General features: G+C 39.5%; 1 protein-coding gene across 1 annotated transcript in view; it reads left to right on the top strand.

Annotated features, from left to right (window-relative positions):
• Window positions 1–2,010: 2,010 nt before the first annotated feature.
• Window positions 2,011–22,889, top strand: part of LY75 (lymphocyte antigen 75) — a 43,146-nt gene continuing 22,267 nt past the window's right edge. The window contains exons 1-15 of the mRNA XM_057367626.1: window positions 2,011–2,125; window positions 4,242–4,616; window positions 5,480–5,653; window positions 5,905–6,069; window positions 6,636–6,746; window positions 8,438–8,578; window positions 10,085–10,273; window positions 10,971–11,128; window positions 11,939–12,049; window positions 13,236–13,324; window positions 13,667–13,839; window positions 14,018–14,214; window positions 15,567–15,709; window positions 21,197–21,278; window positions 21,831–21,902. Of these exons, the coding sequence (XP_057223609.1) occupies window positions 2,044–2,125; window positions 4,242–4,616; window positions 5,480–5,653; window positions 5,905–6,069; window positions 6,636–6,746; window positions 8,438–8,578; window positions 10,085–10,273; window positions 10,971–11,128; window positions 11,939–12,049; window positions 13,236–13,324; window positions 13,667–13,839; window positions 14,018–14,214; window positions 15,567–15,709; window positions 21,197–21,278; window positions 21,831–21,902 (2,262 nt within the window). The 5' untranslated portion in view covers window positions 2,011–2,043. The remainder of the gene's footprint in view (window positions 2,126–4,241; window positions 4,617–5,479; window positions 5,654–5,904; window positions 6,070–6,635; window positions 6,747–8,437; window positions 8,579–10,084; window positions 10,274–10,970; window positions 11,129–11,938; window positions 12,050–13,235; window positions 13,325–13,666; window positions 13,840–14,017; window positions 14,215–15,566; window positions 15,710–21,196; window positions 21,279–21,830; window positions 21,903–22,889) is intronic.

Below are 22,889 nucleotides of genomic sequence, written 5' to 3'. Positions count from 1 at the left end.
TTAGAGTTTCATAGGTTCTCACATGACATACACCAAATTTCTCTTTTTTTCCTGCATGTTCTTTCCAAAATTTTGATTGGTTGGTGGGTTCACCAGGGCTGTACATTTTGTATCTTCTCTTACATTAATGTATGACAGAATTTAAGTACAGGATGTGTACATAAACACAAAACTGAAACTATGAAGCACCAAAGCAAACAWTTTTTSATATTCTTGGGCATTCTTTAATTTKTGAGTCAGGATCAGGGTCTGAWTCTGTATTAGCAAAGACAGTATTTCATCAACAAATAAACAAAAAAGTACCTCAAATCAGAAGTGTATCTCTGAAAGCATATGTTACATATGTTAAGATGCCTTAGAAAACGTTGTCTCTGTTAACACACGTATTTGCTGATACATGTGTGGTAAGCAGGATGCTGTTAATTTCAGAATCGCTGGTATATCTTCARTAAATATGCCCTGCATGCTGTTAATTTCAAAGTTAAACTACTCACCATACCCAAACTGGGACAGTCAGAACTAATTAGTTCTGATTAGCTAATTAGTTATTAGAACACTAATAACATACATTTGGAAAGATTCATGGGAACGCAGGGTTAACACCTGCTTCTTGTTTTATTTTAAAAGAGACACATCATCCCACCACATATTTAATTTTAGTTGCAATAGCTTGCTTTTGTATCAGGCTCACCAGTGGGTAATTTCTGCCTCCCACTCTCTGTGTGGAGACTTTAAAGCTTTGCTCTTCCTGAAGATGAATTATTTCTGGTAGCTTTGATTTTGCTACATCTACAGASTCCTTTTTTCCTGAACCTGATTTCTGATTTTTCAAATAGCTCCTCCCTTGGCAGCCATGTGCTACTATGTGGTTTCCAGCAGGAGAGAACATTTGTTAAGTTGCAGGTGCCTGCTTTTGTTTACTGCCTTTCCGTTCAATTCCCAGCCTGGCATACCCTCAAATCCTGTGTCCCAAGGTGTACTCATTCCTRTATGATGAGCACATTGGAAGCATATAAACAGACTGCACATTGCATTTCCCATCTATGTAAATCYAGTATTTCTTTCCCTGAACAACTGCTCTTCCAAGTCTAATAAAAACAGATTTTCCTAGGAAAAAAATGTGGTTTTTTTTTTTTCTTGTGACTTTGCAAATAATTTTGTAACAGCTGGAGCTCGAGCTATACAACCTGTCCAGGTAAGCATTGATTCACCCAGCATGCAGYTAATAAATATGATTTTATTTCACATAGCTTCTATCAGTTTCCCCTTCTTTCTCTTTACCTCGCTCAGGCCAACTGGTTCTCGTCATGTACRTGTTTTAACTTTTGGTTTCTCTAACTTCCTGGAGCCAACCTCAACATTTTCTCAGCACCAGTTAACTTCAACCGCGCACAGTCCCATCCCGTCCTGCCACATCCGCGGCAAGCACGGCTCAGACAGTCGCGATTTTAGCAGCCCCTGCCTCGGGGATGGCGTGCGGCCCCGCGACCAGAGGGGAACGAGGAGCACAGCGTGATGCGTRTAATTTGTACCGTTTCAAATATTTTACTTCAGTGTGTTTGTTAATTTTAGATCGTTCTGTTCACCTTTTGCCTTCACTTCTAGCACTTACATTTTCCCTTTTTTTCCCCAACTGAGCTTCTCAAAAAATTTTTTTTTAGTTTTAACTTCAATGAGCATGCGACAATTCTATTTGCTTTTCTAGTTCTTCCTCGGGTTTTCCCCTTTTTTAAAATTCCTTTATTTCCCCCGCTTACTTTTCCTCCTTTTTTCCTTTCTTTTCCTCGCCGCATTTCCCCTTCAGCCTCACGCTCCTGTTTTCGCCCGCGCCTTCGCTTCCCCCGCCGCAGCCCCGCTGCCGCCGGGCCGGCCCCGCCTCGCCCCAGCTCCGGGGGCCGCTTTCCTCCTGGCAACAAGTGACGCGCGGCGGGGCGGCCAATGGGGCGGCGCCGGCGGAGGTGCAGCCGGCGGCGGGCGAGGCGCTCGGGCACAGCGAGCCCGGCAGCGCGGCCGCTCCGCGCAGCCTGCGCGCCGCGGGGGACGATGGCGGGTGCCGGGCGCTGCCTGCGCGCCTGCGGCCTCGCCTGGCTCCTGCTGTGCTGCGCGGCCCGCCGGGACCCCGCAGGTAAGCCGGGCGCCCGCCGGGCGAGGGGACGCGGGTGCGCTACGGGCGCGGAGGGTCCTTGAGCGGTGAGGGTGAGGGGGTGCCGTGACGGGCCTTCCGCCCCGGCGGCTCCTGCGGGAGCTGTGCTCGGCGGTGAAGTCCAACTGCGTGAAAACAACCTGGGAAACTTACAAGGAGGAACGAAGAAGGCAGGAAAAAGCCCCGGAGCTCCCGTCCTGACTGTGCGCTTCGCCTGGGGCGTCGCGAAAGCCTCCGCTGCCCCGCCGCCCGCGGCTGCCACGTTCCCGGTGCCCGCGGAGCCGGGGCCGCCCCGGGCTGGGCCGCGGCCTTTGGCCCGACTGCTCGGGGACAGGAATAAGCCGAGCCCGGCACTTCCCGTCCCGCCGTCGCTGTTACCCGCTGCTGTATGCGCAGTCAAGGAGGCTTGCCCTGTCCGACAGAACGCAGGTGGAAAAGTTTCACGTTGAGCAAATTCTTGCAAGCCAAAGCCACTAGCKTGGTCACAGCTGCGGGGAAACAAGTTGACCTCTGCGCTAAGTTAGGCTGCACGTGTTTTTTATATCCTAGGATAGTAACAGGCTCAGGTTGTTAGCCGAAGATGTCAGTAAAACTTTGTGGCCAGAGTGTTGAACTGGAATTATTGTTAATAAATTGCTGCATAGTAAGATTTGGTCATCAGTTTTCCCAGGGAAATTTTAAAGTTATTTGCTGCTTGATACCAGCATGAGGGTTAAGGCAAAAGTGAAAGCATATATGAGAAGACGCTGAAAACCTGTTACGAGAAATGAAAATGAGGAAGAAAGTAATGAGGAAAGAATAAAAAGCAAAAGCAGATATAGCGCTGGAAAAGTGCAGGGTTACAGGATTTCACAAAAGCAGGTTTGTTTGTTAAAATGTCTTAGTAGGATGGAAGAGATGGTAGAAGTGTGCTACCTAAACAAGCCACTGTAATAGGTGGCTGACTTACAGATTTTTATGGTGTGATCTGGTAGGTACTATTTAAATACTGTTTGGTGCTTACACAGTGGAAAATTCGTGGGTATAGTGGGAACTAGTGGCAAAATTCACTGCATTACATCACTGTTTTCYTTCCTGTTCAGCCAAATCCATGAGTAAGTCATAACAGAAAAAYGCAGTAGGAATGTGATTGACAGTGCATTACTATTAAATACAAAGTACTGCTCAGCAGATTCCTTATTTAATCAGAAGAGTAGTGGCCTTGTGGGCCTGGGACAGCCAAGGTCCATTTCAGCCTGATTAGTGAAAGTTTATACCGTGCAGCCATCTTTAGTGTGGCATAGAAATCATTCTAGGGCATTTTTTCATGGTTACCATAAACCTACTGCTGGTTGTCAGAAGTGGTTCTCATACCGGCAGAGGTGTTAGCTTGTATTAGAATGGTGATCCTTATATTTTTTAAATGGTAGACTATGCTTTATCAGCCTCCATTTTTCTCTTTAATGACACACTGTGCCAGAACTGAAAATGAAACTAAGGTCCCCATGTGATTTTCAAAATTATACTCCTAATCTGTTGTGTGCTCTCTGGTGGGATACTCATTCTAAAACTCCCTCCTCAAAGCACTGCCAATTAACTTAACAATACTGCAGTTGTGCCCACAAACTGGTTCACATGCCAACCTTTCATGATATGATACGCAGTTTTTWAAAAAGTGCTTACTAAGTGAATATTGTTATTAATTATATTTTATGATGTCTGTTGTGTGTGTGTTACTGTGTTTGCATATAGGCAAAAAGACAAGATTCTTTACCATGTAAGCCTGCAAATTTAACAAGGGCTGAYGCAATCAGTATGTGTTAGATATAGAAGAATAATTCTCATCATTAGAACTGGGCTTAGAATTCTCATTTTGTCTCTCATAATTTTATAGACTTTGAAAGAGTTCTTTTCCCCCAGAAGTTAAGAATACTCACTAAAGAGCAGGAAAAGGTTCTGACTGTGGCTTATATGAGCCAGGTGGTTTAACGTATAACGGCAGCTGCTGCACTTTTCTGATAGCTTTTCTCAGAATGTGTTTACCCTTTTAAAAATGATCTTCCTGTGAAAATGATACTGAATCATAGACACATGTGGATATTTGTTTGTTCTTATACAGGCAATGATGYTTTTACCATTCGCCATGATAAACAGAACAAGTGCATACAAGTTCAAAAATCGCTGATAGTGATAGATGACTGCAGGGACACAAGTGAAGCTTTATGGAAATGGGTATCCCAGAATCGCCTCTTTCACTTGGGGTCCAAGCAGTGCCTGGGACTTGATATATTCACCAAATCAGTGTCTCGCCTGAAAATGGTTGATTGTAACTCAGAATTAATGCTGTGGTGGCGATGTGCTGATGCTTCCATCATTGGTGCATCTCAGTACAAAGTGACTATCAAGAATAACTATGTGACTGCAAGCATAAATGCAACAGACCAGTGGAGAAGCAACAATTCCTCCAGTGATGTATGTCAGTATCCCTACCATGGTAAGTAAGTTTGCACAGGGCTTTGGAGATTTTTTATTTGTTAAGGGCTTTTTGAGTGTGTGTGTACCAATAAGTTCTTAAAAAGACTGATCAGTAAAGCAATAGAATGTAGTGCTGCAGAGACACTAATACTCAAATAATGAACTTTAAAGGTTTTTAGTTAAAAATAACTATGCACAACTGCAGATGTGTTACTGAGTGGTTTTCTTAGCTGTTTAAATCCCTCTGCCCCCATATTTCAGTGCAAWCCTATTTAATTATGAAATACCAGCCACCTTCTATCAGAACTGACACTGTCCTCCTCAGCATGAGGGGAATTTTCCTGTTAGCAGGGTCTGAGGATGTTTTCTTGGCTGGTAGGCTGTACAAATTCAGAGCATGATGCCAGCTGTGAGCTTTGATATGGTAGTGTGTATACTTTCCATGGAAGCCAGTCTTGTCTGAAATACCATGCTTGCTGGAAGAAGAGGTGAAAATGTGCTTTACCTTTTCCCTCGACTGTATATATTGATTCTTAGAGTCCTTGTTCTGTAGGACTGTGCAAACCACCTGGATTTCAATCGGATGATGAATTATCTGTAACTTAACAGGATGAGGGAGATGCGTTTCTGCTGTTTCTTGGAAGAAATAGTACAGAAAATTATTTGTYTTTATCTAATTTATTTCAATTTTGGCATCGCTATATGTTACCTGTAACAAGAAGATATGGTACTTTAAGTCCACAAGTGTGATTTGCATGCTTTTAGGTTAAATATTTCTGTACTGTTCTGCTGTCCTTTCCATGCCTAAGCAAGGGGGATGTATTTACTTCTTTATTTTACTTCTTTTTTTTTTTTTTTNTTTTTTTTTTTTTTTCCCTGCAGAGGTTTACACCAAAGATGGCAACTCTTATGGTAAACCCTGTGAGTTCCCCTTCCTGTATAACAAGGTTTGGCATCATGACTGCATTCAGGATGAAACTCATGCGGGTGGGAAGTGGTGCGCCACTTCTGAAGATTATTCTCGCGATGGAAAATGGGGAATCTGCTTACAGCCAGGCATGTTGRGTTTTAAATAGATGTCCTAAAAGCATTCTGTCCCTTCTGATATATACAGCTCTACCCTGGTTTTGCTCTTAGACTGTGTAAAAGCTTTTCTGTTGCAGTGTTGGCTTAACTGCAAGTGTTTGTGATGGCCAATATGAAGATCAGTAGACCTTCAGTATTATATTCAAAACTTTTTCTTTTGAAACATTCTTAATGTTTCCATGTAGTTGTAGTTACAAGTACCTTCTGCTTCCTTTGAACAGAGGATGGTTGTCATGATACCTGGGAACGTGATCCAGGGTCTGAAAATTGCTACCAGTTTAATACACAGTCTGCCCTTTCTTGGAAGGAAGCTTATATTTCATGTCARAGGCAAGGAGGAGATTTACTTAGCATCCAAAATGCGTCTGAATTAAGTTACATACAAGGTAGGTGTCATTATTTGCATGTGAATATTGGGAAATCTSTATAAAGTAGAGGGAGCTTTAGTTTCTGTCCTAAAACTCTGGGTTAAAACTTGATTGTACTTTAAATATTTTGGCTTTCCTTTGTGTAGCAAAGCTGCTAATCTCCCTTTAGGATGTTATTTAAATTTTTCTGCATAATTTCATTGCAACAGTTAGCTGTTTTTCATATTGTTAATGAGAATGTTCCCAAAATATCAAATACAGGTCAGAGTGGCAGTTTGTGTTTTAGCAGCATGTTACTCTCTTGTTATGAARTTGTACTCACTGATGTTCAGTCTTGACCTGGAGAAATTGTTTAAGTGCCTTTGGGACTAGAAAACCAAAGGAGAAACATCTGAAGGCATTGGGAGGGAAAGCTAGTRTGGATAGATTCATTCTCAGTTCAAGAAAGTTAGGATGTCCARTTATAGTAGCAATCTTTCTTTCCTGAAATGCATGCCTTTTCAGATCTCATTTTTAATTTAAAGGAGAACAATAAAGACTGAGCATTTTATATTAATAGTTTTCTTTTTAAAAAAAATCTCTAGCCAAGGATGACATTGCTGAGATATTCTGGATTGGCTTAAATCAACTGGACGTTTCTGGAGGTTGGCAGTGGTCAGATCACAGACCTTTGACTTTTCTCAACTGGCATCCAGGTACTGATATTTCTGGRKTTATTGAGAGCATTCACAACATTAACTTGTGTTTAACTTTTTTGTGYTATCTCATTCCAGTTTCAGAAGCATCTTTTCCTCCTAGCCAATGAATCTTTCTGTTTTCATTTGATATTTGTGGCTGATTAGGTTAATAAATCTCTAAAAAGGTAAAACTTAAATAGTATTTTTGAAGTCCATTTTAGTAAAGTGTCCACAGCTTTCCTAGCKGTTGAATTTATCTTCCCACTGACAGAATGACACTGATTTCCTTCAAATGTTGTGATTGCTTGTATATGTGCAAGGACTGACATTACTTTGAAGCTTAATTTGGATTCTTAAACTTGAAGGTTAYTTACATTTGTTTCAGGTGAAGATAAAAGAACTATAAAACCTTGAAAAACCCTTTTTAGTTGCTCCAAAGATGCTAGTAGGATTGGTGAGACTATTGTTTATTTGGAATGTTCAGAATGAATTTGTARTATTCTCACAAATACGTCATGAATYTATGTGTATGAGAATCCCAGAGTAGTAGTCATCAGGAATACTGAAGTTAATATTCTGTCATTCAAGCTGAACTTGAGCTTTTTTAAGTGAAATTCTCTTTTATCCTTTAGTTTCTAGAATAGTGCTGCAATAGAAATTCTGTAGAAAGTTGAGAAGTAGTTTCTGTTACTTCTTTGATAGCTTTACTAAGAATTTTCTGTGGGATTTTCCAAACGTKGTCTGTCTTTTAGGAAGATTAAGATCTTTGCTGCTTGTACTATTGACTSCACCTTCTTCTGGAGCTGTGATCACTCTGTAGGACTAATGCCGAGCTAGAGGCCAGACTATCCTGAGTTCCAGTGGCATAATTTAGTCTGCAGTYATGGCAGACCTTCTCATGTCTAGTATCTCTCTTGTGAAAATACTTACTGCTACCTTACAGGAGTTTTGATAACTGCAATTGTGCCCATTACTTTTCCTTTCACTTTAGCCCTCTGAAAAGAGTCTGCCCCTATCCCACTGTTCTCTTTCATGAAGTACTAAAATCTACCCTTAGCCTTTTTACTGTGAGCCTGAACAAACCCAGTGCYGGGGGGAGCTGGGGTGCTCTGGATAGGTCACAGCTTGGGTTTGCTTTGAGGCTCAAAAAAAAAGAAAGTCAAAAAGTTCCATTAGAAAGGGGCTCCAAGGAAAGCTGAAGACTACAAAAAAGAGTTTTTCTCTGTGCTAATACAAATTTGGGGTCTTGTCTAATGTTTCTGTTAAGGTWAGGGTTATGGTTAGCATTGAGAGAAAGTGCAGAACTGTTTGGAGTGAGGGTGAAAAGGGAYTGCCAAAGGAAACTGAGGGCTGCAAAAATGGTTCTCCCCTGAGATATTTCTAGTCTGGGAAAGTACTCAGCCAAGGGTTTGTTGTATTGTAAATAGAACATTCCTTCTGGTTCTATGATTAAACATTGGAAAAGAACTCAAAATKCCTTGATTCTGAAACTTTCTGTCTTAGAAAAAACATTCTGTGGGACCTGTGGTAGGACAGGTGTCCTCGGTTGATGCAAATTATGTTCTTCAAATACAAGCTGCCATAATATGTAGAGTATGTTATTCTTGTGTTGAAAATCAGCAGTAAAAAGAAGCAGTCACTGCCTTACTGTTTGATAACTTGTGCTGTTATGTTTTCATAACAGTGAAAGTGTTTGTTCCTGTCTGTAGATATGCAGAGTTTATCCCCATTGGATGGGACGAGTTGTGTGGTGATGAATGCTGCTTCAGGCCAGTGGCAGAGTTACCATTGTGGGACACAACTTCCATATACTTGCAAGAAGTCACTCAAGGAAGTTTCAAGCATTCCAGGTAGGACAGTTTACATTTTTGAGTTATGCCTGTTAATACAAGTATAATGTTCACTTATGGAGTCCTCCCAAGCCTTTTTAGGCATCTCTGCCAAAGCATTTTCACAACAGCTTTGGGTTTTTTAGCAGAGCAGAGGYGAACTCTGTCTCTTCAGTGTCAAGATGATGCATCACAAACAGTTTTCTTTTTTTGCAGTTTCTCATTCACACATAAAGCATTTTGCAGCAGTCCTGCCCTTTTCATCACATTTTCCTCCATGGCTTGTGCCTTCTTTCATATATAGTACTGGAAATCTGGAACTAGCAGTYGCACCCCAAACCTTTACATCTTTGCTTTAAGCACATTTATCTCACCCTTGGTGTGTATTGACATAAAATGGGACATACCTGGCTCTTGGATCAAACTCTGTTGAATTCAAATAGAAGTAGTTAAATAACCTTAACTATCCTTTGAAACCAGGCCCAACACTGGAAATCAGAGTGCAAGAGGTGGTAGCTTGCTCAATGTGTAATCTGTGGATGCGCAACAGCTCTTCCAAGTTAAAAAATCCCTTATATTGACCTACACACGCACACCCACTTCAGTGTTCACAGTGTCCAGCTGTGACATGTAACTGMTTCCATATTTATCTACACCTGGATATCCAACCGTTCCCAGATCAGTGACCTGTTCTTCAAGTTGTGCTTTGGCCTTACGCAGTTCCCAGTGCTCCAGCTTGCAGGGCTCTTCTGCAAAAACKTTTAATGGAAGGTAATTGTGCTTGAGTGACAGGGTGGACTAGGGGATAAGAGTTGTAGAGTGTCTCTGGCTAAGGCATCTTCTCTTCAGCTCCCCCTGGAGAGGTGTGTGTGTGTGTATTTGAGGAAAAAAATAGGAATCAGTTTAAATTTGACTGAACTGATTCAAATTTTGCAGTGATACCCTGAAAGCTTGTTGTCAATTAACAATTTCTATTTTCTGGCTCCTCAGTGGAGTATGTAGRGTTATTACCAGTGTTTATATGGTGTTTCATTCATTTAAAAACAAAATTCCTTTGTTTRGAGTATTTTATAGTGTGTTTTGAACCAGAAAGGCTATTAATGTACATCTTTCTAGCATGCATTAAACCCAGTTTGAATTCTTGAATTGTGTGCTTCTCTCCTGCAATGGATTAAGTTGATTTGTCTTCAGTGACTTTTGAAATCTTGATTACTTCTGGGCCTTTCATTTACACTAAGACCACCATAATGTAATCCAGTTCTGCTTTTTGCTTTCACTCCCAYTAACTTCTTTCTCCTTCTGCCTACTTTATGGCCCCAAAATATTATGAATTCTCATAATGCTGCATTGAAGTCTGTTTGCTTGACTAAGCTGTGACYCTTTCTTACATGAACCCTGAAGAGATATGAACATATTCTAATTGCTGCGTTCTGACTGTTTTCAAGGAGCTGCTGAATTAAAAGCCAAGCGCCTGTACTAGGGATAATGTAAAACAAAAGCTCTAATTCCATTCCTCTTCATTATTAGAGTTTTGGARCCACTTGGATACTCGCTGTGATCCGGGCTGGCTCCCCCACGATGGCTTTTGCTACATGCTGATGAACAACCAGGCAACCTGGAGTACAGCAGAGGAGTTGTGCAAAGCAAATAAGAGTAACCTTATCAGCATTCACTCATTAGCAGATGTTGAATTGGTTGTTACAGAGCTTCATAATGGTGAGTTGGAGTAGTTGGAAAGGTCAAGCACCAAGTGCTGCACACCATCCATTACAAACTGCTTTCCATGTTCTAGCATACAATTGTCATAACCTCTAGCTTTTAAGTGTGGCTGTTAATGCTGAGCTTGTACTCAGGCTAGTGCTGAATGCTGCTGTGCAGGTACAGGATCTTTGTGTTAGGGCTTGTTCTGGTTCAATCTATTAATTTTTTATTTACTGGACTAACTTCTAGTATTTTTTATACTTACTGTTTAATTTTCTCATTCAAAGAGAATGGTAGACAGTTGGGTCAGTATTTTGACTGCTGAGTCACTGAACTAATAAATAATATCAGTAGTATTTGGTGTAGCATCTTTGCCTACACTGTTTAAATTCAATTTGGTTGAGGGTTTTTTTGTTTGTGTTCTCATTGTTTCAGTTTATTTGTGGTTAGGTTTTTTTCSTGTTTGTTACCTTCTCTGTGAAACTTATTCATAGTCATGAATGTAAGTTGAGAAACAAGATAACAAATATACATTATGGTTGTCTCAAATGCCCTTTCTTACTGTAAGAAAAAATATCACTGTACTGCTACACAGTATTTTCCACTGCTGCGCAGTATAATAAAAAAATTATTTTGCTGGTACCACATTTCTTCCCTGTTAGTTTGAAAATTATTTTGAAGTGACAGTGTCATCTGTAATTTTAAATTACAGATGCTGAAGAGGAAATGTGGATAGGTCTCAGCAATGACGATGTGCCAACCCTGTTTAAATGGTCAGATCGCTCGCCTGTGGTTTTTACATACTGGGATCAGAATGAACCAAAAGTTCCTTTTAACAGCACTCCTAACTGCGTGTCATATTCAGGCAAGGTAGGATTACAGTGTTGGGTTTGGTTGTTGGTTTGGTTTTTTTAATGATAGTAGAGGCAACACTGATGTGTGTGAAAGTCAAGGAAGGGGATAAAGCAGATAGCTGATCTTATTTCTGGAATAATCTTTAAAATGCATTTTTTTACGAGCAAATTTCCTAAAATTATTTAGCTAGGATTTTGTACCTGTGTACTGCAAAGAATGGAAGAAATTACTTTTAGCTCTGAGACTGCCACACTGTTGGCCAGACAGTTGGCCTTGTTACTCTGTATTTTGGGTTACTGTGTTCTTGCATGTCTCTGGGAGGAAGGAAGGAAGGAAGGAAGGAAAATTTGGGTTCAATCATCTCCTAGACCAATTTGGGCCACCCTGTCTGAGGGTGGAATGTTCTAAAAAGGGTGTTGGTGAGGAAAGAAGGTCACTAAGAGTGGGAAGCAAGCTGTATCCCATCCTGCAAATTCATTAGAAAAGTGGGACATGGATTTGCCTGCTGTGTCATCAGCCTGGCATTGGAGCTTGTGCTCAGCTCTTTTGAGCTGTCTGAGCTGCTTCCACAGTATGCTGAGCACACCTCCTGCAYCCTGATCTAAGAGAGTTAGCACCACCCTGGCCTTTTCTTTCCTCTTTGGCTGTGATCCACAATCCTCCCATCTCTGCATGTGCCAGCTTTCTCTCTCACGTCCAATATGTACCTGCATCCCACCCCAATATCTATCCTAGAGGCATTTTGGCTTTCCCCCTTAYGGAAAGAGCCCCTGCAAATATGACAATTGAAAGATTGCTTAAAATACTTTCCTTTCATTCTCACAGCTGGGACAGTGGAGAGTCAAATCCTGTGAAGAAAAATTGAAATATGTTTGCAAGAAGAAAGGAGAGATTTTGAATGAAACAAAATCAGATGAAAATTGTTCATTGGAAGAGGTAATAGGAAGCCTCTATTTCTTTTAYTGTCATTTGGTTCAGAAACCTGCCTAGAATCACTTACTTCTACTTCTATTTCTATCTKGTGTATTCAGTAAAATCTATGAAACATTTTATCTGAAAAAGGACATTTATATAGCATGAATCAAATTTCAGATTCTCCTAATCAGGCTCTRTATTCTGTTTATTGATGAAAGTATTATGAGCTTGGATCCATGAGATGTGTTTTATTTATTTATGTATTTTCAAAGAAATAATTTTATTAGAAAAGTTATTGACAACACCATTTGTTCTGTGATTTTTGCTTAAATTATGTTTCAAAATTTAGGATAAGCMCTTTGCAACATAAAGATATGCAGACATTGTTAACTGAGGTTAGGTTTGTTATGCTTCGCTGGCTCTCATTTGTGTCCTGTGACTTCAACAGAGGTGGGTTTTTTTGGGTTTGAGGTTTTTTTTACAGTCTGACATCTTACAGCATAAATGAAGTTGAAAAGGAAGTCTTTCCATCTTTTGAACAAGCCTGGATGGTATTGTTAGCTACTTCAGGGTTATTTGGTTTAGTTTTGTGTAGCATATTGCTTGCAACAGGAAAGATGCTTACCCCCTACCCTTCTTTCTGCACAACGTTTTACTCTAATCTTTTCAGAGACTTACAGCATGTAGAGTTACAGCTTTCTGTGCTGTTCAGACACCATGTTCCTTGAAATTTCAGTRTAACTATGGGGAGAAATATTTGAATAATAGAAAAATTTTGTAAGTTCACACTTTTTTCAGTATCGAATATTTTTTTTTGGAAGTAAAGAAACACTGGTATATGCCTTCCTAGTATTCTTCTGTTTGAATCCTGGCGTTGGTGGAACAGCATGAAAACTCCTATTGTTTTGAATAGGACTGGGCTGTTGCCCTTGTGTTTTTCTCTGTAAATACACATAGTGGTCAGAAGACTCTGCCTAGGCGAGCTAAAACAGTGGTGTATTTTATTCCTGTGGCTGCATTATTTTTTACAACTCTGAATCTGAGAGTTGATGATACTGGACCTTGTGTGATACAGTGCATTTCTTTTTTGTACAAGTTGTGCCAGCTTGTGGGCACCAGYCACAGTGCTGGCAATGATTTATTTTCTCCTGTAGGTAATGCCTAAATTAGGTTGTTTTATAGAATGTGGTTTTTGTTCTTTAACCAGGGGTGGGAGAGACATGGAAACTACTGTTACAGGATTGATAAAATGGAAGTTTCATATGGAGCCCAGTGCAATCTTACAGTGATGAACAGGTAAAGCACATTTTTAATTTATGAGCAGGTTTAACAGCACAATCCTGGAGATAAAATCACATATTAAAAACTCTGTGTGCTAACTAATGGTTTATGAAAAAAGAGTAGAGAGAGAATTGCTTTCGCCAAGAACTCAAAAGCTGTGTTTTCCACAGTGTGACAGTGGTAAACCTACAATGTGAAACCTTGGAAGTATGAGAATTCCCAGCCTGCTGCCCCCATTTTGAATGWGGGACTGCCTGGATGACTGCTTGAACTGACTCATGTAGTTTTGGTTTTCAAATTATGTCAGTAGTGGGATATCTTTCAAATATTGACTCAGATTAATCTGTGAATTTTCAGATTTGAACAAGAATTTATAAACAGTCTAATTAGGAAACACACCAAAGTTGAAGAAAAGTACTTCTGGACCGGTTTGCACGATATTAGCCAGTCAGGAATATATTCCTGGGGTACGGTGAATGGGGAAAAGCCTGGAGCTGTGACATACACTAACTGGAATTCCATGCAACCAGGTAAATTTGAAAACTAAAAACCTCATTAAAACACTGTCCTTTTAACTGAACAATCATTGGAGTACCATGTTACAGAACTCCAAGCATAAAATAAAGGAATAATTCATAAATATGTCAGGGTTTTTTTTGAAAACCAACCAATGGTTTTAAGTGGTTTTTTTGGTGGCTTTAATTTTAGAGTTTTCAGGAGGATGTGTGGCCATGTCCAGTGGAAATTCTCTCGGAAAGTGGGAAACCAAGGATTGTAAAACCACTAAAGCATTTTCTGTCTGCAAAAAATACATCGGGCGGCCCAAAGAGCCAGAAGTGCTCCCAAAACCAACTGATCCCTGTCCCCCTGGGTGGCACAATGGATCTGGCCTTGCCTGCTACAAGGTAAAATGTTATTCTTGTTAGATGTTAATGGCTCATTACTGTGTTGAAAGCAGTGAGTGATCAGCAGTTTTGTGGGCATGGCTGCTCTGGAGGGCATTTTAAAGGTGCTCATCATTAAAGGAGGTGGAATTGATGTTGATTCAGGTTGACTGCCTGCAGATACTGTCATGCATCATCCTCTGCCATTCCTGGAGGGTGCATTGTTCCTCCTTCTGTTGTCAGCTGAGGTGGGGCAACAGCTCAGGCCCTGTGCTGCTGTCTCAGGAGCCTCATGCTTTCAGAGGGTGCTGTACCCGTGTCCTCCCTGCTGCCATCTGGCACGCACAGACACCTGGACAGGGAAGGAAAGCAGTTTGCATCACCTGCCCTTGTCCTTTTCCTTTCTGTACTCTTAAGAGTATAGATAGGAGAGTTGGGATTTTCTCTGGTTTGAATATGGATATTGAAAATACTCAGCCTCAGTTGTATTTTACTATTTAGAAGTGAATAGTGGAAGCGAGCAGCTGTGCTGTTTAGCTGGAATGGCTTAAACAAATTTATATTTAGAAATACACTTTTTTTCTCCTCCTGTTAAAAATTAAATTAAGTTAAAACTGAGGCTGTTCATTGGAATATTTATTCATTACTTTTGGACTCGGTGTCTGCAATGAACTGTTTCTTGTAAACAGCTCATGTAGCAAAGTAGGGAAATGCAGCTTGGATAACAAGGATGTGGGCAAGCATCCTGAAGAGAGAGGTTTGTGCTGCTGTGCATCATAGCTGATGGACATGACAGCTGGCCCTGGCAGGTTCTGCACAACKGTTGTTGACCAAATGCAGCATGTCTGTGCAGAGAGATCTAGCTGATGGGAATTGTCTTGRACTGAAACCAAGGGGATCAAGTGGACATGTTAGCTGAGGTGTATGAGCCAAATTGCAGCTCTGATGCATACAGGYAGCCAAGGGTGGGCCAAAGAAGTTTCTTCACTCACCCAAATGAATCCAGTTTCAGTGAACACTAAACTTTGTAGCTCACCATAAATTTGAAAGAACAACATGCCTTAAAACTTACAGCTTGACTTGCAGTTACGGAATAAGCTGGGTAGTGGTTTCTAAAATCTATATGGTAAAATGAAAACAGAGAAAGTCTGTCATATGGAATATGTTGTGTTCGAAACACATTTTTTCAGCTAAACTTCRGAGTCTGGCTGTTGTCAAACAAACTGAAAAATAAATTGGTAAAAAGTCAAGTTCTCTCCCTATGGAAATACCAGTTACTAAATCTCAGGTGACCATATTTTAGTAGAACAGGAGTGTTTTGAAAATGCTGCCGTGCGTGTTACTTTTTGCTCTGACATTTGGCTGTTGTGAAGTTCTTCCACAGTGAAAGAGTGCTGCGAACCAGGACCTGGGAAGAGGCAGAAAGGTTCTGTGAAGCACTGGGAGGCCATCTGCCTAGTTTTAGTCACTCAGAAGAAATCAAGGCACTTCATTCTATCCTGAGAAAAATGATCAGGTAACAAACTAGCCATGTTGTAAAATTATGATTCTGTCGTAGTTGCAAATACTGCTGCTGACCCCAAATGGCAAGTATGAGATAGCGTGTGACAACTGTGTTTCCCACAGAACAGCTAGATGTGGCATTTGAACTGCCTTGCTGGAAAATGTCAAGGGAGTAYATCTTGGGCAAATATTTCACATTGCTAGAGGCAACACAGGAAGAGAAATTTATGTAATGGAAGATGCTCAGAGCAAATCTAAGTCTGTTGTTATAATATGTTTTTTTCCTTCACTATTGAATTTGGCACAGCTAGATGGTAATTGTACCTATTCTTTACTGGCACATTTGTTAGAGATGAATTATTATTTCAGTTTTTCAGATGCTTCTCATTTTTATTCATGAAATGCTTCCTGACTAAACTGGGTGCTAACTTTTGAAAATGTGAATAATGTAGTGTCCAGCAATCTGGTTGGCACAGATCCCATTTGGCATAGCTGCAATAACACTGTATGGGCATTAGATGGGCATGATGAGTTTTCTGGTATAAAAAAAATTAAATACTAATTAATTTATGAGTTAAAAACCTCTATTTTTAATCAAATGAATTGTCACTGCRAAGCTTTATTTGGCATTAGTGTGTTGTCAAACCCTTGTGTAATTCTTTTTTTGATTGACAGTCTGTTTTTTTAGAACTTTTGCCTGCTTAAACTCAAATGCTGTCAGTTATRTCATCAAATTTTTTTTCATCAACAAACTAAAACAGGATTATTTCWGAAGCAGCCAGCATGCAACACTGTGATTAAATTTTAAAACCTGATGACTGAAGAGGTGCCTTCTTGAGAACCCAGTGAACTTATTTTAGGAGTGCACAAGTCATGAAAATTGCTCAGTGTTTATATTAACGGGAGACAAAACCAAACTTGTGTGTTCTATATATAGATAGCTTAGCTTGTGCAAAAGCCACTTGTGATTCCTTTGCTAAACTGAGTAAAGTCCCAAAATAAAAATCAGTGCACAAATTATTTTTAGCYGTAGACCTTATTAGATGGCTTTGCAATAATGAATTTTGGTTTTGTGCACCTAATCTACTATGAAATGTGAATAGAGAAGTAACATTTTTCTACAAGTATTTGGAGCTGCTTTTCAGCTTGCAGACTTTCTATGGTATTAATTATAKTTTCTGTTAGGAGTTTAAAGGTAGAGACTTCTGTCTTTCTGGGAAGTCAGTTGACACACAATGCTCCTGCATTCCCCATAGCTCAGGAAACTTGAACTTAGTCTGAAAGAAAGAAAGTCCCAGTATTTCAGTCTTACTCCAGCAGAACTTAAGATGAGCCCAGTATAATTTGACTCTGCAAGTCAGTGTTGCAGAAACTGATCATATCAAATATAACTGAAAACACAGTATTTTWTTGTGGGCTAACCTCTTTTTCATCACTTCAGAACATTCTGAGCAGAAATACTACACAGTTGATATTGTCCGAGGTATTTTAAATAATGTATGTTTGTTTGTTTAGATAACGTAATGAATTGTTGAATTAAATTGCTCCGAGGTGCTGATTACATAAAATATTTGGAGGTCAAATGTCAGGGATAGCTTAYCTAAAAATAAACCTCATTTGGGATAGGAGGTAAGAAACCATGTGAAGTATTTCACCAAGAACAAATAATTTAGCTAACTGGGAGAAATCAYGCTAAGGTAACACTAAATGTGATTAGCTGCTGGAGTGTGCTGGCATGCAGTTTGTTCGTGTTCCCTGTATTTACTCAGTGCAATCTCTGACTTAAAGCATTCATTCAGTGCATTCATTTCAGCTTGGGGAAGGAGCCACGCCTCGGCTCTCTTGGTTTCAGGTTTTTTTCCCCTTGCACAGTTCTCTGGTGACTCATTGAGAACTGTTTGTTTTTGAATGTTAGCAAGAGTCATTTTGGTTCACCAGGAAAAGGGCAGCTTGCCTAGTCCATTCTGTTCTTTACTCAGATTCCACCTTAGAGTCAAGTAAGAGCCAGAATTGCTCCAGCCAAGTCAGGCTATTGCCATTGGAAAGGAAAATAAAATTTGCCTGCCAGCCTTCCCCTGTCTGGGAGAAGTAGGAGATAACCTCTTTTGACTTTAAGGGACATGATACAGGCAGAACAGATCCGGTTCAGTTGCTTTCATTCCTTTAGGACTGTATTTGTGAGCATTCTGCAGCTCATAGCTGGCAGCAGTGCTGRACATAGGGAGAGTAATAGCTTGGGCTGCTTAGAAATAACACTTCTGCAAGGRCACCTGACTGGAAAGAAATCAGTTGCCTTTTATATGAACAGCTCTACTGCTGTAATTGTTCTGAATCTAGAAAGCTTCACAAACATTTGAGTTTGAAAGAAAAAAACCACCTTAACACAATAGCCAAAACATTAATAAAGCTGAGATGAAAGATTAATTCAATTGCATTAATTTAGCTTCTGTTTTCTTCCACTCAGGAGCAGGTAATTAGCAGGATGTGATTTAGCTAGAACAGGAGCCTGTTACAGCAGGAAGAGCAGGGTGGTCAGATGGGCTTCATGCAGAGTTTTAGGCCAGCACTGTCTAAGATTAAATAGTGCCTTAATTTGCAATGTTAGAGCTGTGGCCCAGATGTGCATACCTTACCTCTTGTCAAGAACTAGGTTGACCTRCAAGCCCCAAAAACTTCCCTTAGGCTTTAATCTTGTGTTGGAGCTGACATAAAGGACAGAGAAAATAATTTTTCTATTTTGGCAGAATATGACTAGAAAAAGTACAGGTTTGYAGTCCCTTCACAGTCTGAGCTGTATTTATTCACTCCTGTAGTACTTTTGAATTTATGAATTTTTAGTTCTGTGTGAAAGAAAAACCACCAATATTATGCAAGCTAGAGATTTCACTGTCAAATCAGTGTGGAGTCCCTTGCAGAGCACAAATTGCATGTATATTTTAGGTTAAAATGCAGGATACTTTGGGTGTTTAGAGGCAGTTCCAGGAGTGTAGCTCAGAGAATACCTTGTCACTGATAAATCCATTTTGGTATTAGTCCATAAGATGAATTTTTAATGTTTTGCAATGAGGAGATAGATACTTGAAGCACTAGCAAATTSCTTGCTGCAAGCTTAATTGCGATAGACAATTCATCTTTGTCTTAAATAGTTGGTGGAGTTCTTTCGTATGATAAGGTGACAGTATAATTTCAGAGGGCTATCAGAAGGCTTTACTGAAGCTTWAAAGTATTGTCAAGCATAGTGTAGCAGTTATTAAATTACTTATGGTCGTGTCTGAACAATTCCAGAAGCAAAGCAGGACATTAATGTGTAAGAGCCCAGTGAGCTTAAAACATTGTTCTCTGTGCAGGCTAGTAATTGTAAATTGAAAGATGAGCTGGAGATTTTTTGGTTTTAATTCATTTATTATATAAAAGTCAGRTCCAAATTGAAAGTTTGAAAAATTGCTCTAGAGCCTCAGGTAACTGCTGCAAATGCTTTTGAAATTAGTGTCTCAAATTTTCTTTTTAGTAAATACTCCTAACTGCACTAAGGCTATAGGAGGCAATTAGGAGGGGATGTTTGCTTCTTAACTKGAATAACAGCTACAGAAAAATAAAGTCCGAAAGGCAAATAGCCAAAAGTCACTTAGCTGCTTGACAGCTGTGAATGTTTGGCTCACAGTTTTCCCTTTGCAGTGATACTGGGCATTTAGGCTCTGTAAAGGTTCCTTAGCTGTATCATTGAACTGATCAGTCTGATTTTATCACACTGACCACACRGTCCCACCAATGTCAGAAAATCATGACTGGAGTTGAGAACAAAGAACAAAAAATAGTAGATCTGTTGATGGTTGATACTAAGTTCCCTAAAGGGAACTTTACCAAAAAAAATATTGTTGCCCTTCTTGTATTTCATGTAATTAGCTCACATACCACAGGCTAAGCTGTTTCTCAGTGCTGCCCCATCAGTATTTTCAGGCTGTTCAGAATCGTTACGGTGGAAATCAAGTGACACAGTCTTAGCAAAGACTTTCTTAACATTGCCTTGTGGTTTCATAACATTGCCTGTGTGGCTAAGCCTGAGTYTGAGTCCATCCCTCCAGGTTATAAAGTAATTTTCATAAATTTTACAAGTTCTGACTTCAAATCACTGTCAGCACTGCCTTCTGGGGAGTCTTTTACAAACTCTGACCTCTGCTGGTCAGATGTCTCTGTCCAGTTTTGAACTTAAATTTATTTCTGGGTTGTGGTTCCTTCAGACATGATGTCCTTTTTGCTCAAATTGCTCCTCTTTTTGTCKGTTTAGTCTCCTAAAATATTATAAAGAATAATTATATCCTTTCCCTGTCTTTCTTTGGGAAGACTGGACAAGAAAGTCCTTAATTCTTAATTAAGCCTGAGGTCTTAATTTCTTCAAATGTCCTGTGTTGTGTCTCTGTGTTTGATGCAGCATGATGGAAAGTGCTCCTGATACAGTTCTACAAAAGCCCTGTAGTGTGGCATCAATAYTTCACCATCATGTCAGACCACCTTGATGAGAGTGCCTTTCCACTGCTCTTTTGCAGTAGGGTTTCATGCAGTCTGTGATTTCATGACAGCTCATGGTCTTTTTCCCCTCTGCTGCTTCCTGTCAGTCAGGGTAGTGTCTATTGACTTTCTTGGGCAGGGTTTGGATTGGAGTGAATTATCAYGAAGTTCAGTACCCCACACAAAATTGAATGTTTGAGAACTTGCAGTACAAAACTAACCTAGCAAAACAACCTTGCTAGTTGGTCTAGCACATTTAATTTTGTTATAGTATCTTTAGATTCATAAGCAAAAGAGTACARTAAAGGTTCTTATTGCAGATTCGAGTATTTACATTGTAAACCTGTTTTTTTCAGGCAGTCTTGTTATCTTGAAATATAGTTGAACTTTTAGATTTAAATGTCTYCTGCTTTTGAAAAATGAAGAAGTAAAATCTAGGAAAAACCCAGTTCCGACTAGACTAAAATTTCTATTGCCACTTGTTAATGCAGCAATTGTAGTCAGTGGTGTTAGGTGCTGATTTATGTCTGCACCTCATTTATGAAGGTGCGTAATTGAAATAGGTGCCCAGGTTTGATGTGTTTGTATCACTGACAAAGTTAAGGGAAATACACCAGTTGTGTTCTTTGAGTAGAAGCTTTTGTGTGGTTTGAGGAAGGGTATGTTTGAGCTGATGGTGGAGAGATAGCCCAAGGTAGACAAACCATATAAATATTCTGTATGGGATTCTGGAAGAAAAATGTAGGAAAGAGACCATTATATCAAGTGACAGCCAATGAAGTGGTGATGCAGTCCTCAATGGAATTACCTGATTCAGTTTTCCTCTGTACAGAGGAGGAGGTCCTAACCCTTCTATTTTATCTTTGAACTACTACAAATTGCAGGGGTAAAACCTTGATTTTGCTACTTGATCCTAAGTAATGCCATGACATTGGTCAGTCTTTCTATTAAATGAGCTTTGCTTAGCATAAGATTGTATCTTGTTTATTTACAGCAATGACAGATGGGTCTGGATTGGAATGAATAAGAGGAGTCCTGATTCTTTGGGAACCTGGCAATGGAGTGATAACAAACCTGTAAGTTAATTTTTAACCAGGAAATGTCATGTACTGTATTGTTTCAACTAGGACTGAATTGAAAGTAAATTGATAAATATTTTAATTAAAATATGTTGCRTCTTTCAACAGATTAATAACTCAGAAGAAGATTGTGCACTTAAGACCTRCCATCCAAGCAGATTTCCAATTAAAAACATACCTTTAATAAGTTTAATCTGATTTCTGTTTCCATTATATTAAAATAATTTCACAGAAATATAGTAGAGCTGATGGAGGGAACAAAGTGTCTTCATGCCACAACAGAAAGGGGGGTTTATCAGTTCATCTCCATGTTATGTCCAACTTTTCAAAAAAAATCTTCCTCACTGTAATTGTTTCATTTGCTTGAAATTGTAAGTTARTTCTCCTGAATCAAAACAGATACAGAGACTCAAAACTGATTAACTGCTGTTCAACACATATTTTAATAGTAATAAACATAATGGGACCCAGGTTTGAATGGTTACGTCTTGGGACTGCCACAGCAAAGCGTCAWGTGCTGATTCTTTCACCCTGTCTATCACCCTGTAGGTAACCAGTGTTGTTATGCCACTTGACTATCTGGAGGATGAATATGATACAAGAGACTGTGCTGCATTAAAGGTTAGTTTCAAGGTTTTTAATAATACGTGTTTTTACTTGGAAGTACTTGGAAAAAATACTTTTTCCAGATGTATACTGAATTTAGGTTTAGATGTTTTCTTAACAGTGAAAAAGCTGCTAGTGTTCCCTTTATCAATCTACACCTATTACAAATTTTCCCTTAATCAAGTATTTTTTATGAGCCAAGTGCTCTGCTAATGACAGCCTTTCATAAGACTTCTTATGAACCTTTTTAACTACATAATATTTTAGTAATAATGCTGTTCTCCATTGTAYAATGCCATGTTATAGATTTCTTGCAAATTACACATAATTCTTAAGGATGAATCGTGGAGTCTAAACCAAAAAAAGCAACGAGAATCCTACCAGTAACTTTTGAAATCTATACTAGCTTTTCTGAACTGCACATTAAGGAAAAAGTTTGAAACCTGAAGAAGGAAAATGCAATAGCCAGAACAGAGCATGTGTTTGTGTATATTGTGTGTGTTTACTTGTGAAATAGACTGTACGAGTTGTGTTGGTTTCTCATTTCAAATGTCAGACCTTGCCTTGATTCCTGATTAAGCTCTTCAATACTTAATTTAGTCTTGATGGCATGAGTTTTAAAATAGCCTTTATTTTTCTGAAGCATCATCTGACTTTTTGCTTGCTCATTCCAGTTCCACCCCTTTTAACCTTAATAGAATGTTTGCTTTTTAGGATTTACTGGGGAAAAAGATAATTTCATCYCTTTGCTTCTGTTCACAGCATTTCCCTCATCCACTTTTCCTGTGTTCATGACCCCAATCTGAGAAGCTTGTCAGCATTGAGCTCCTGAAATTTTAGACAAAGGAGAGCAGTATGTAGARAATGCTGTGAATATAGTAACTTCTCTTCTCTGTCTAATTACAGACATGTTATTTCATGAAATGATAAAAAATCCTCCTTACTGGATAAACCAACAAGAGTGAAGTCAGTTCTTTAAGCCTGACTGTCATAAATAATCTT

The sequence above is a fragment of the Malurus melanocephalus genome, unplaced genomic scaffold (assembly GCF_030028575.1).
Source record: "Malurus melanocephalus ecotype Western Australia unplaced genomic scaffold, MMel_1.1 scaffold_81, whole genome shotgun sequence".
NCBI lineage: Eukaryota > Metazoa > Chordata > Aves > Passeriformes > Maluridae > Malurus > Malurus melanocephalus.
The sequence above is the reverse complement of the archived record's forward strand: the minus strand, read 5'-3'. Positions and strand labels throughout refer to the sequence as shown.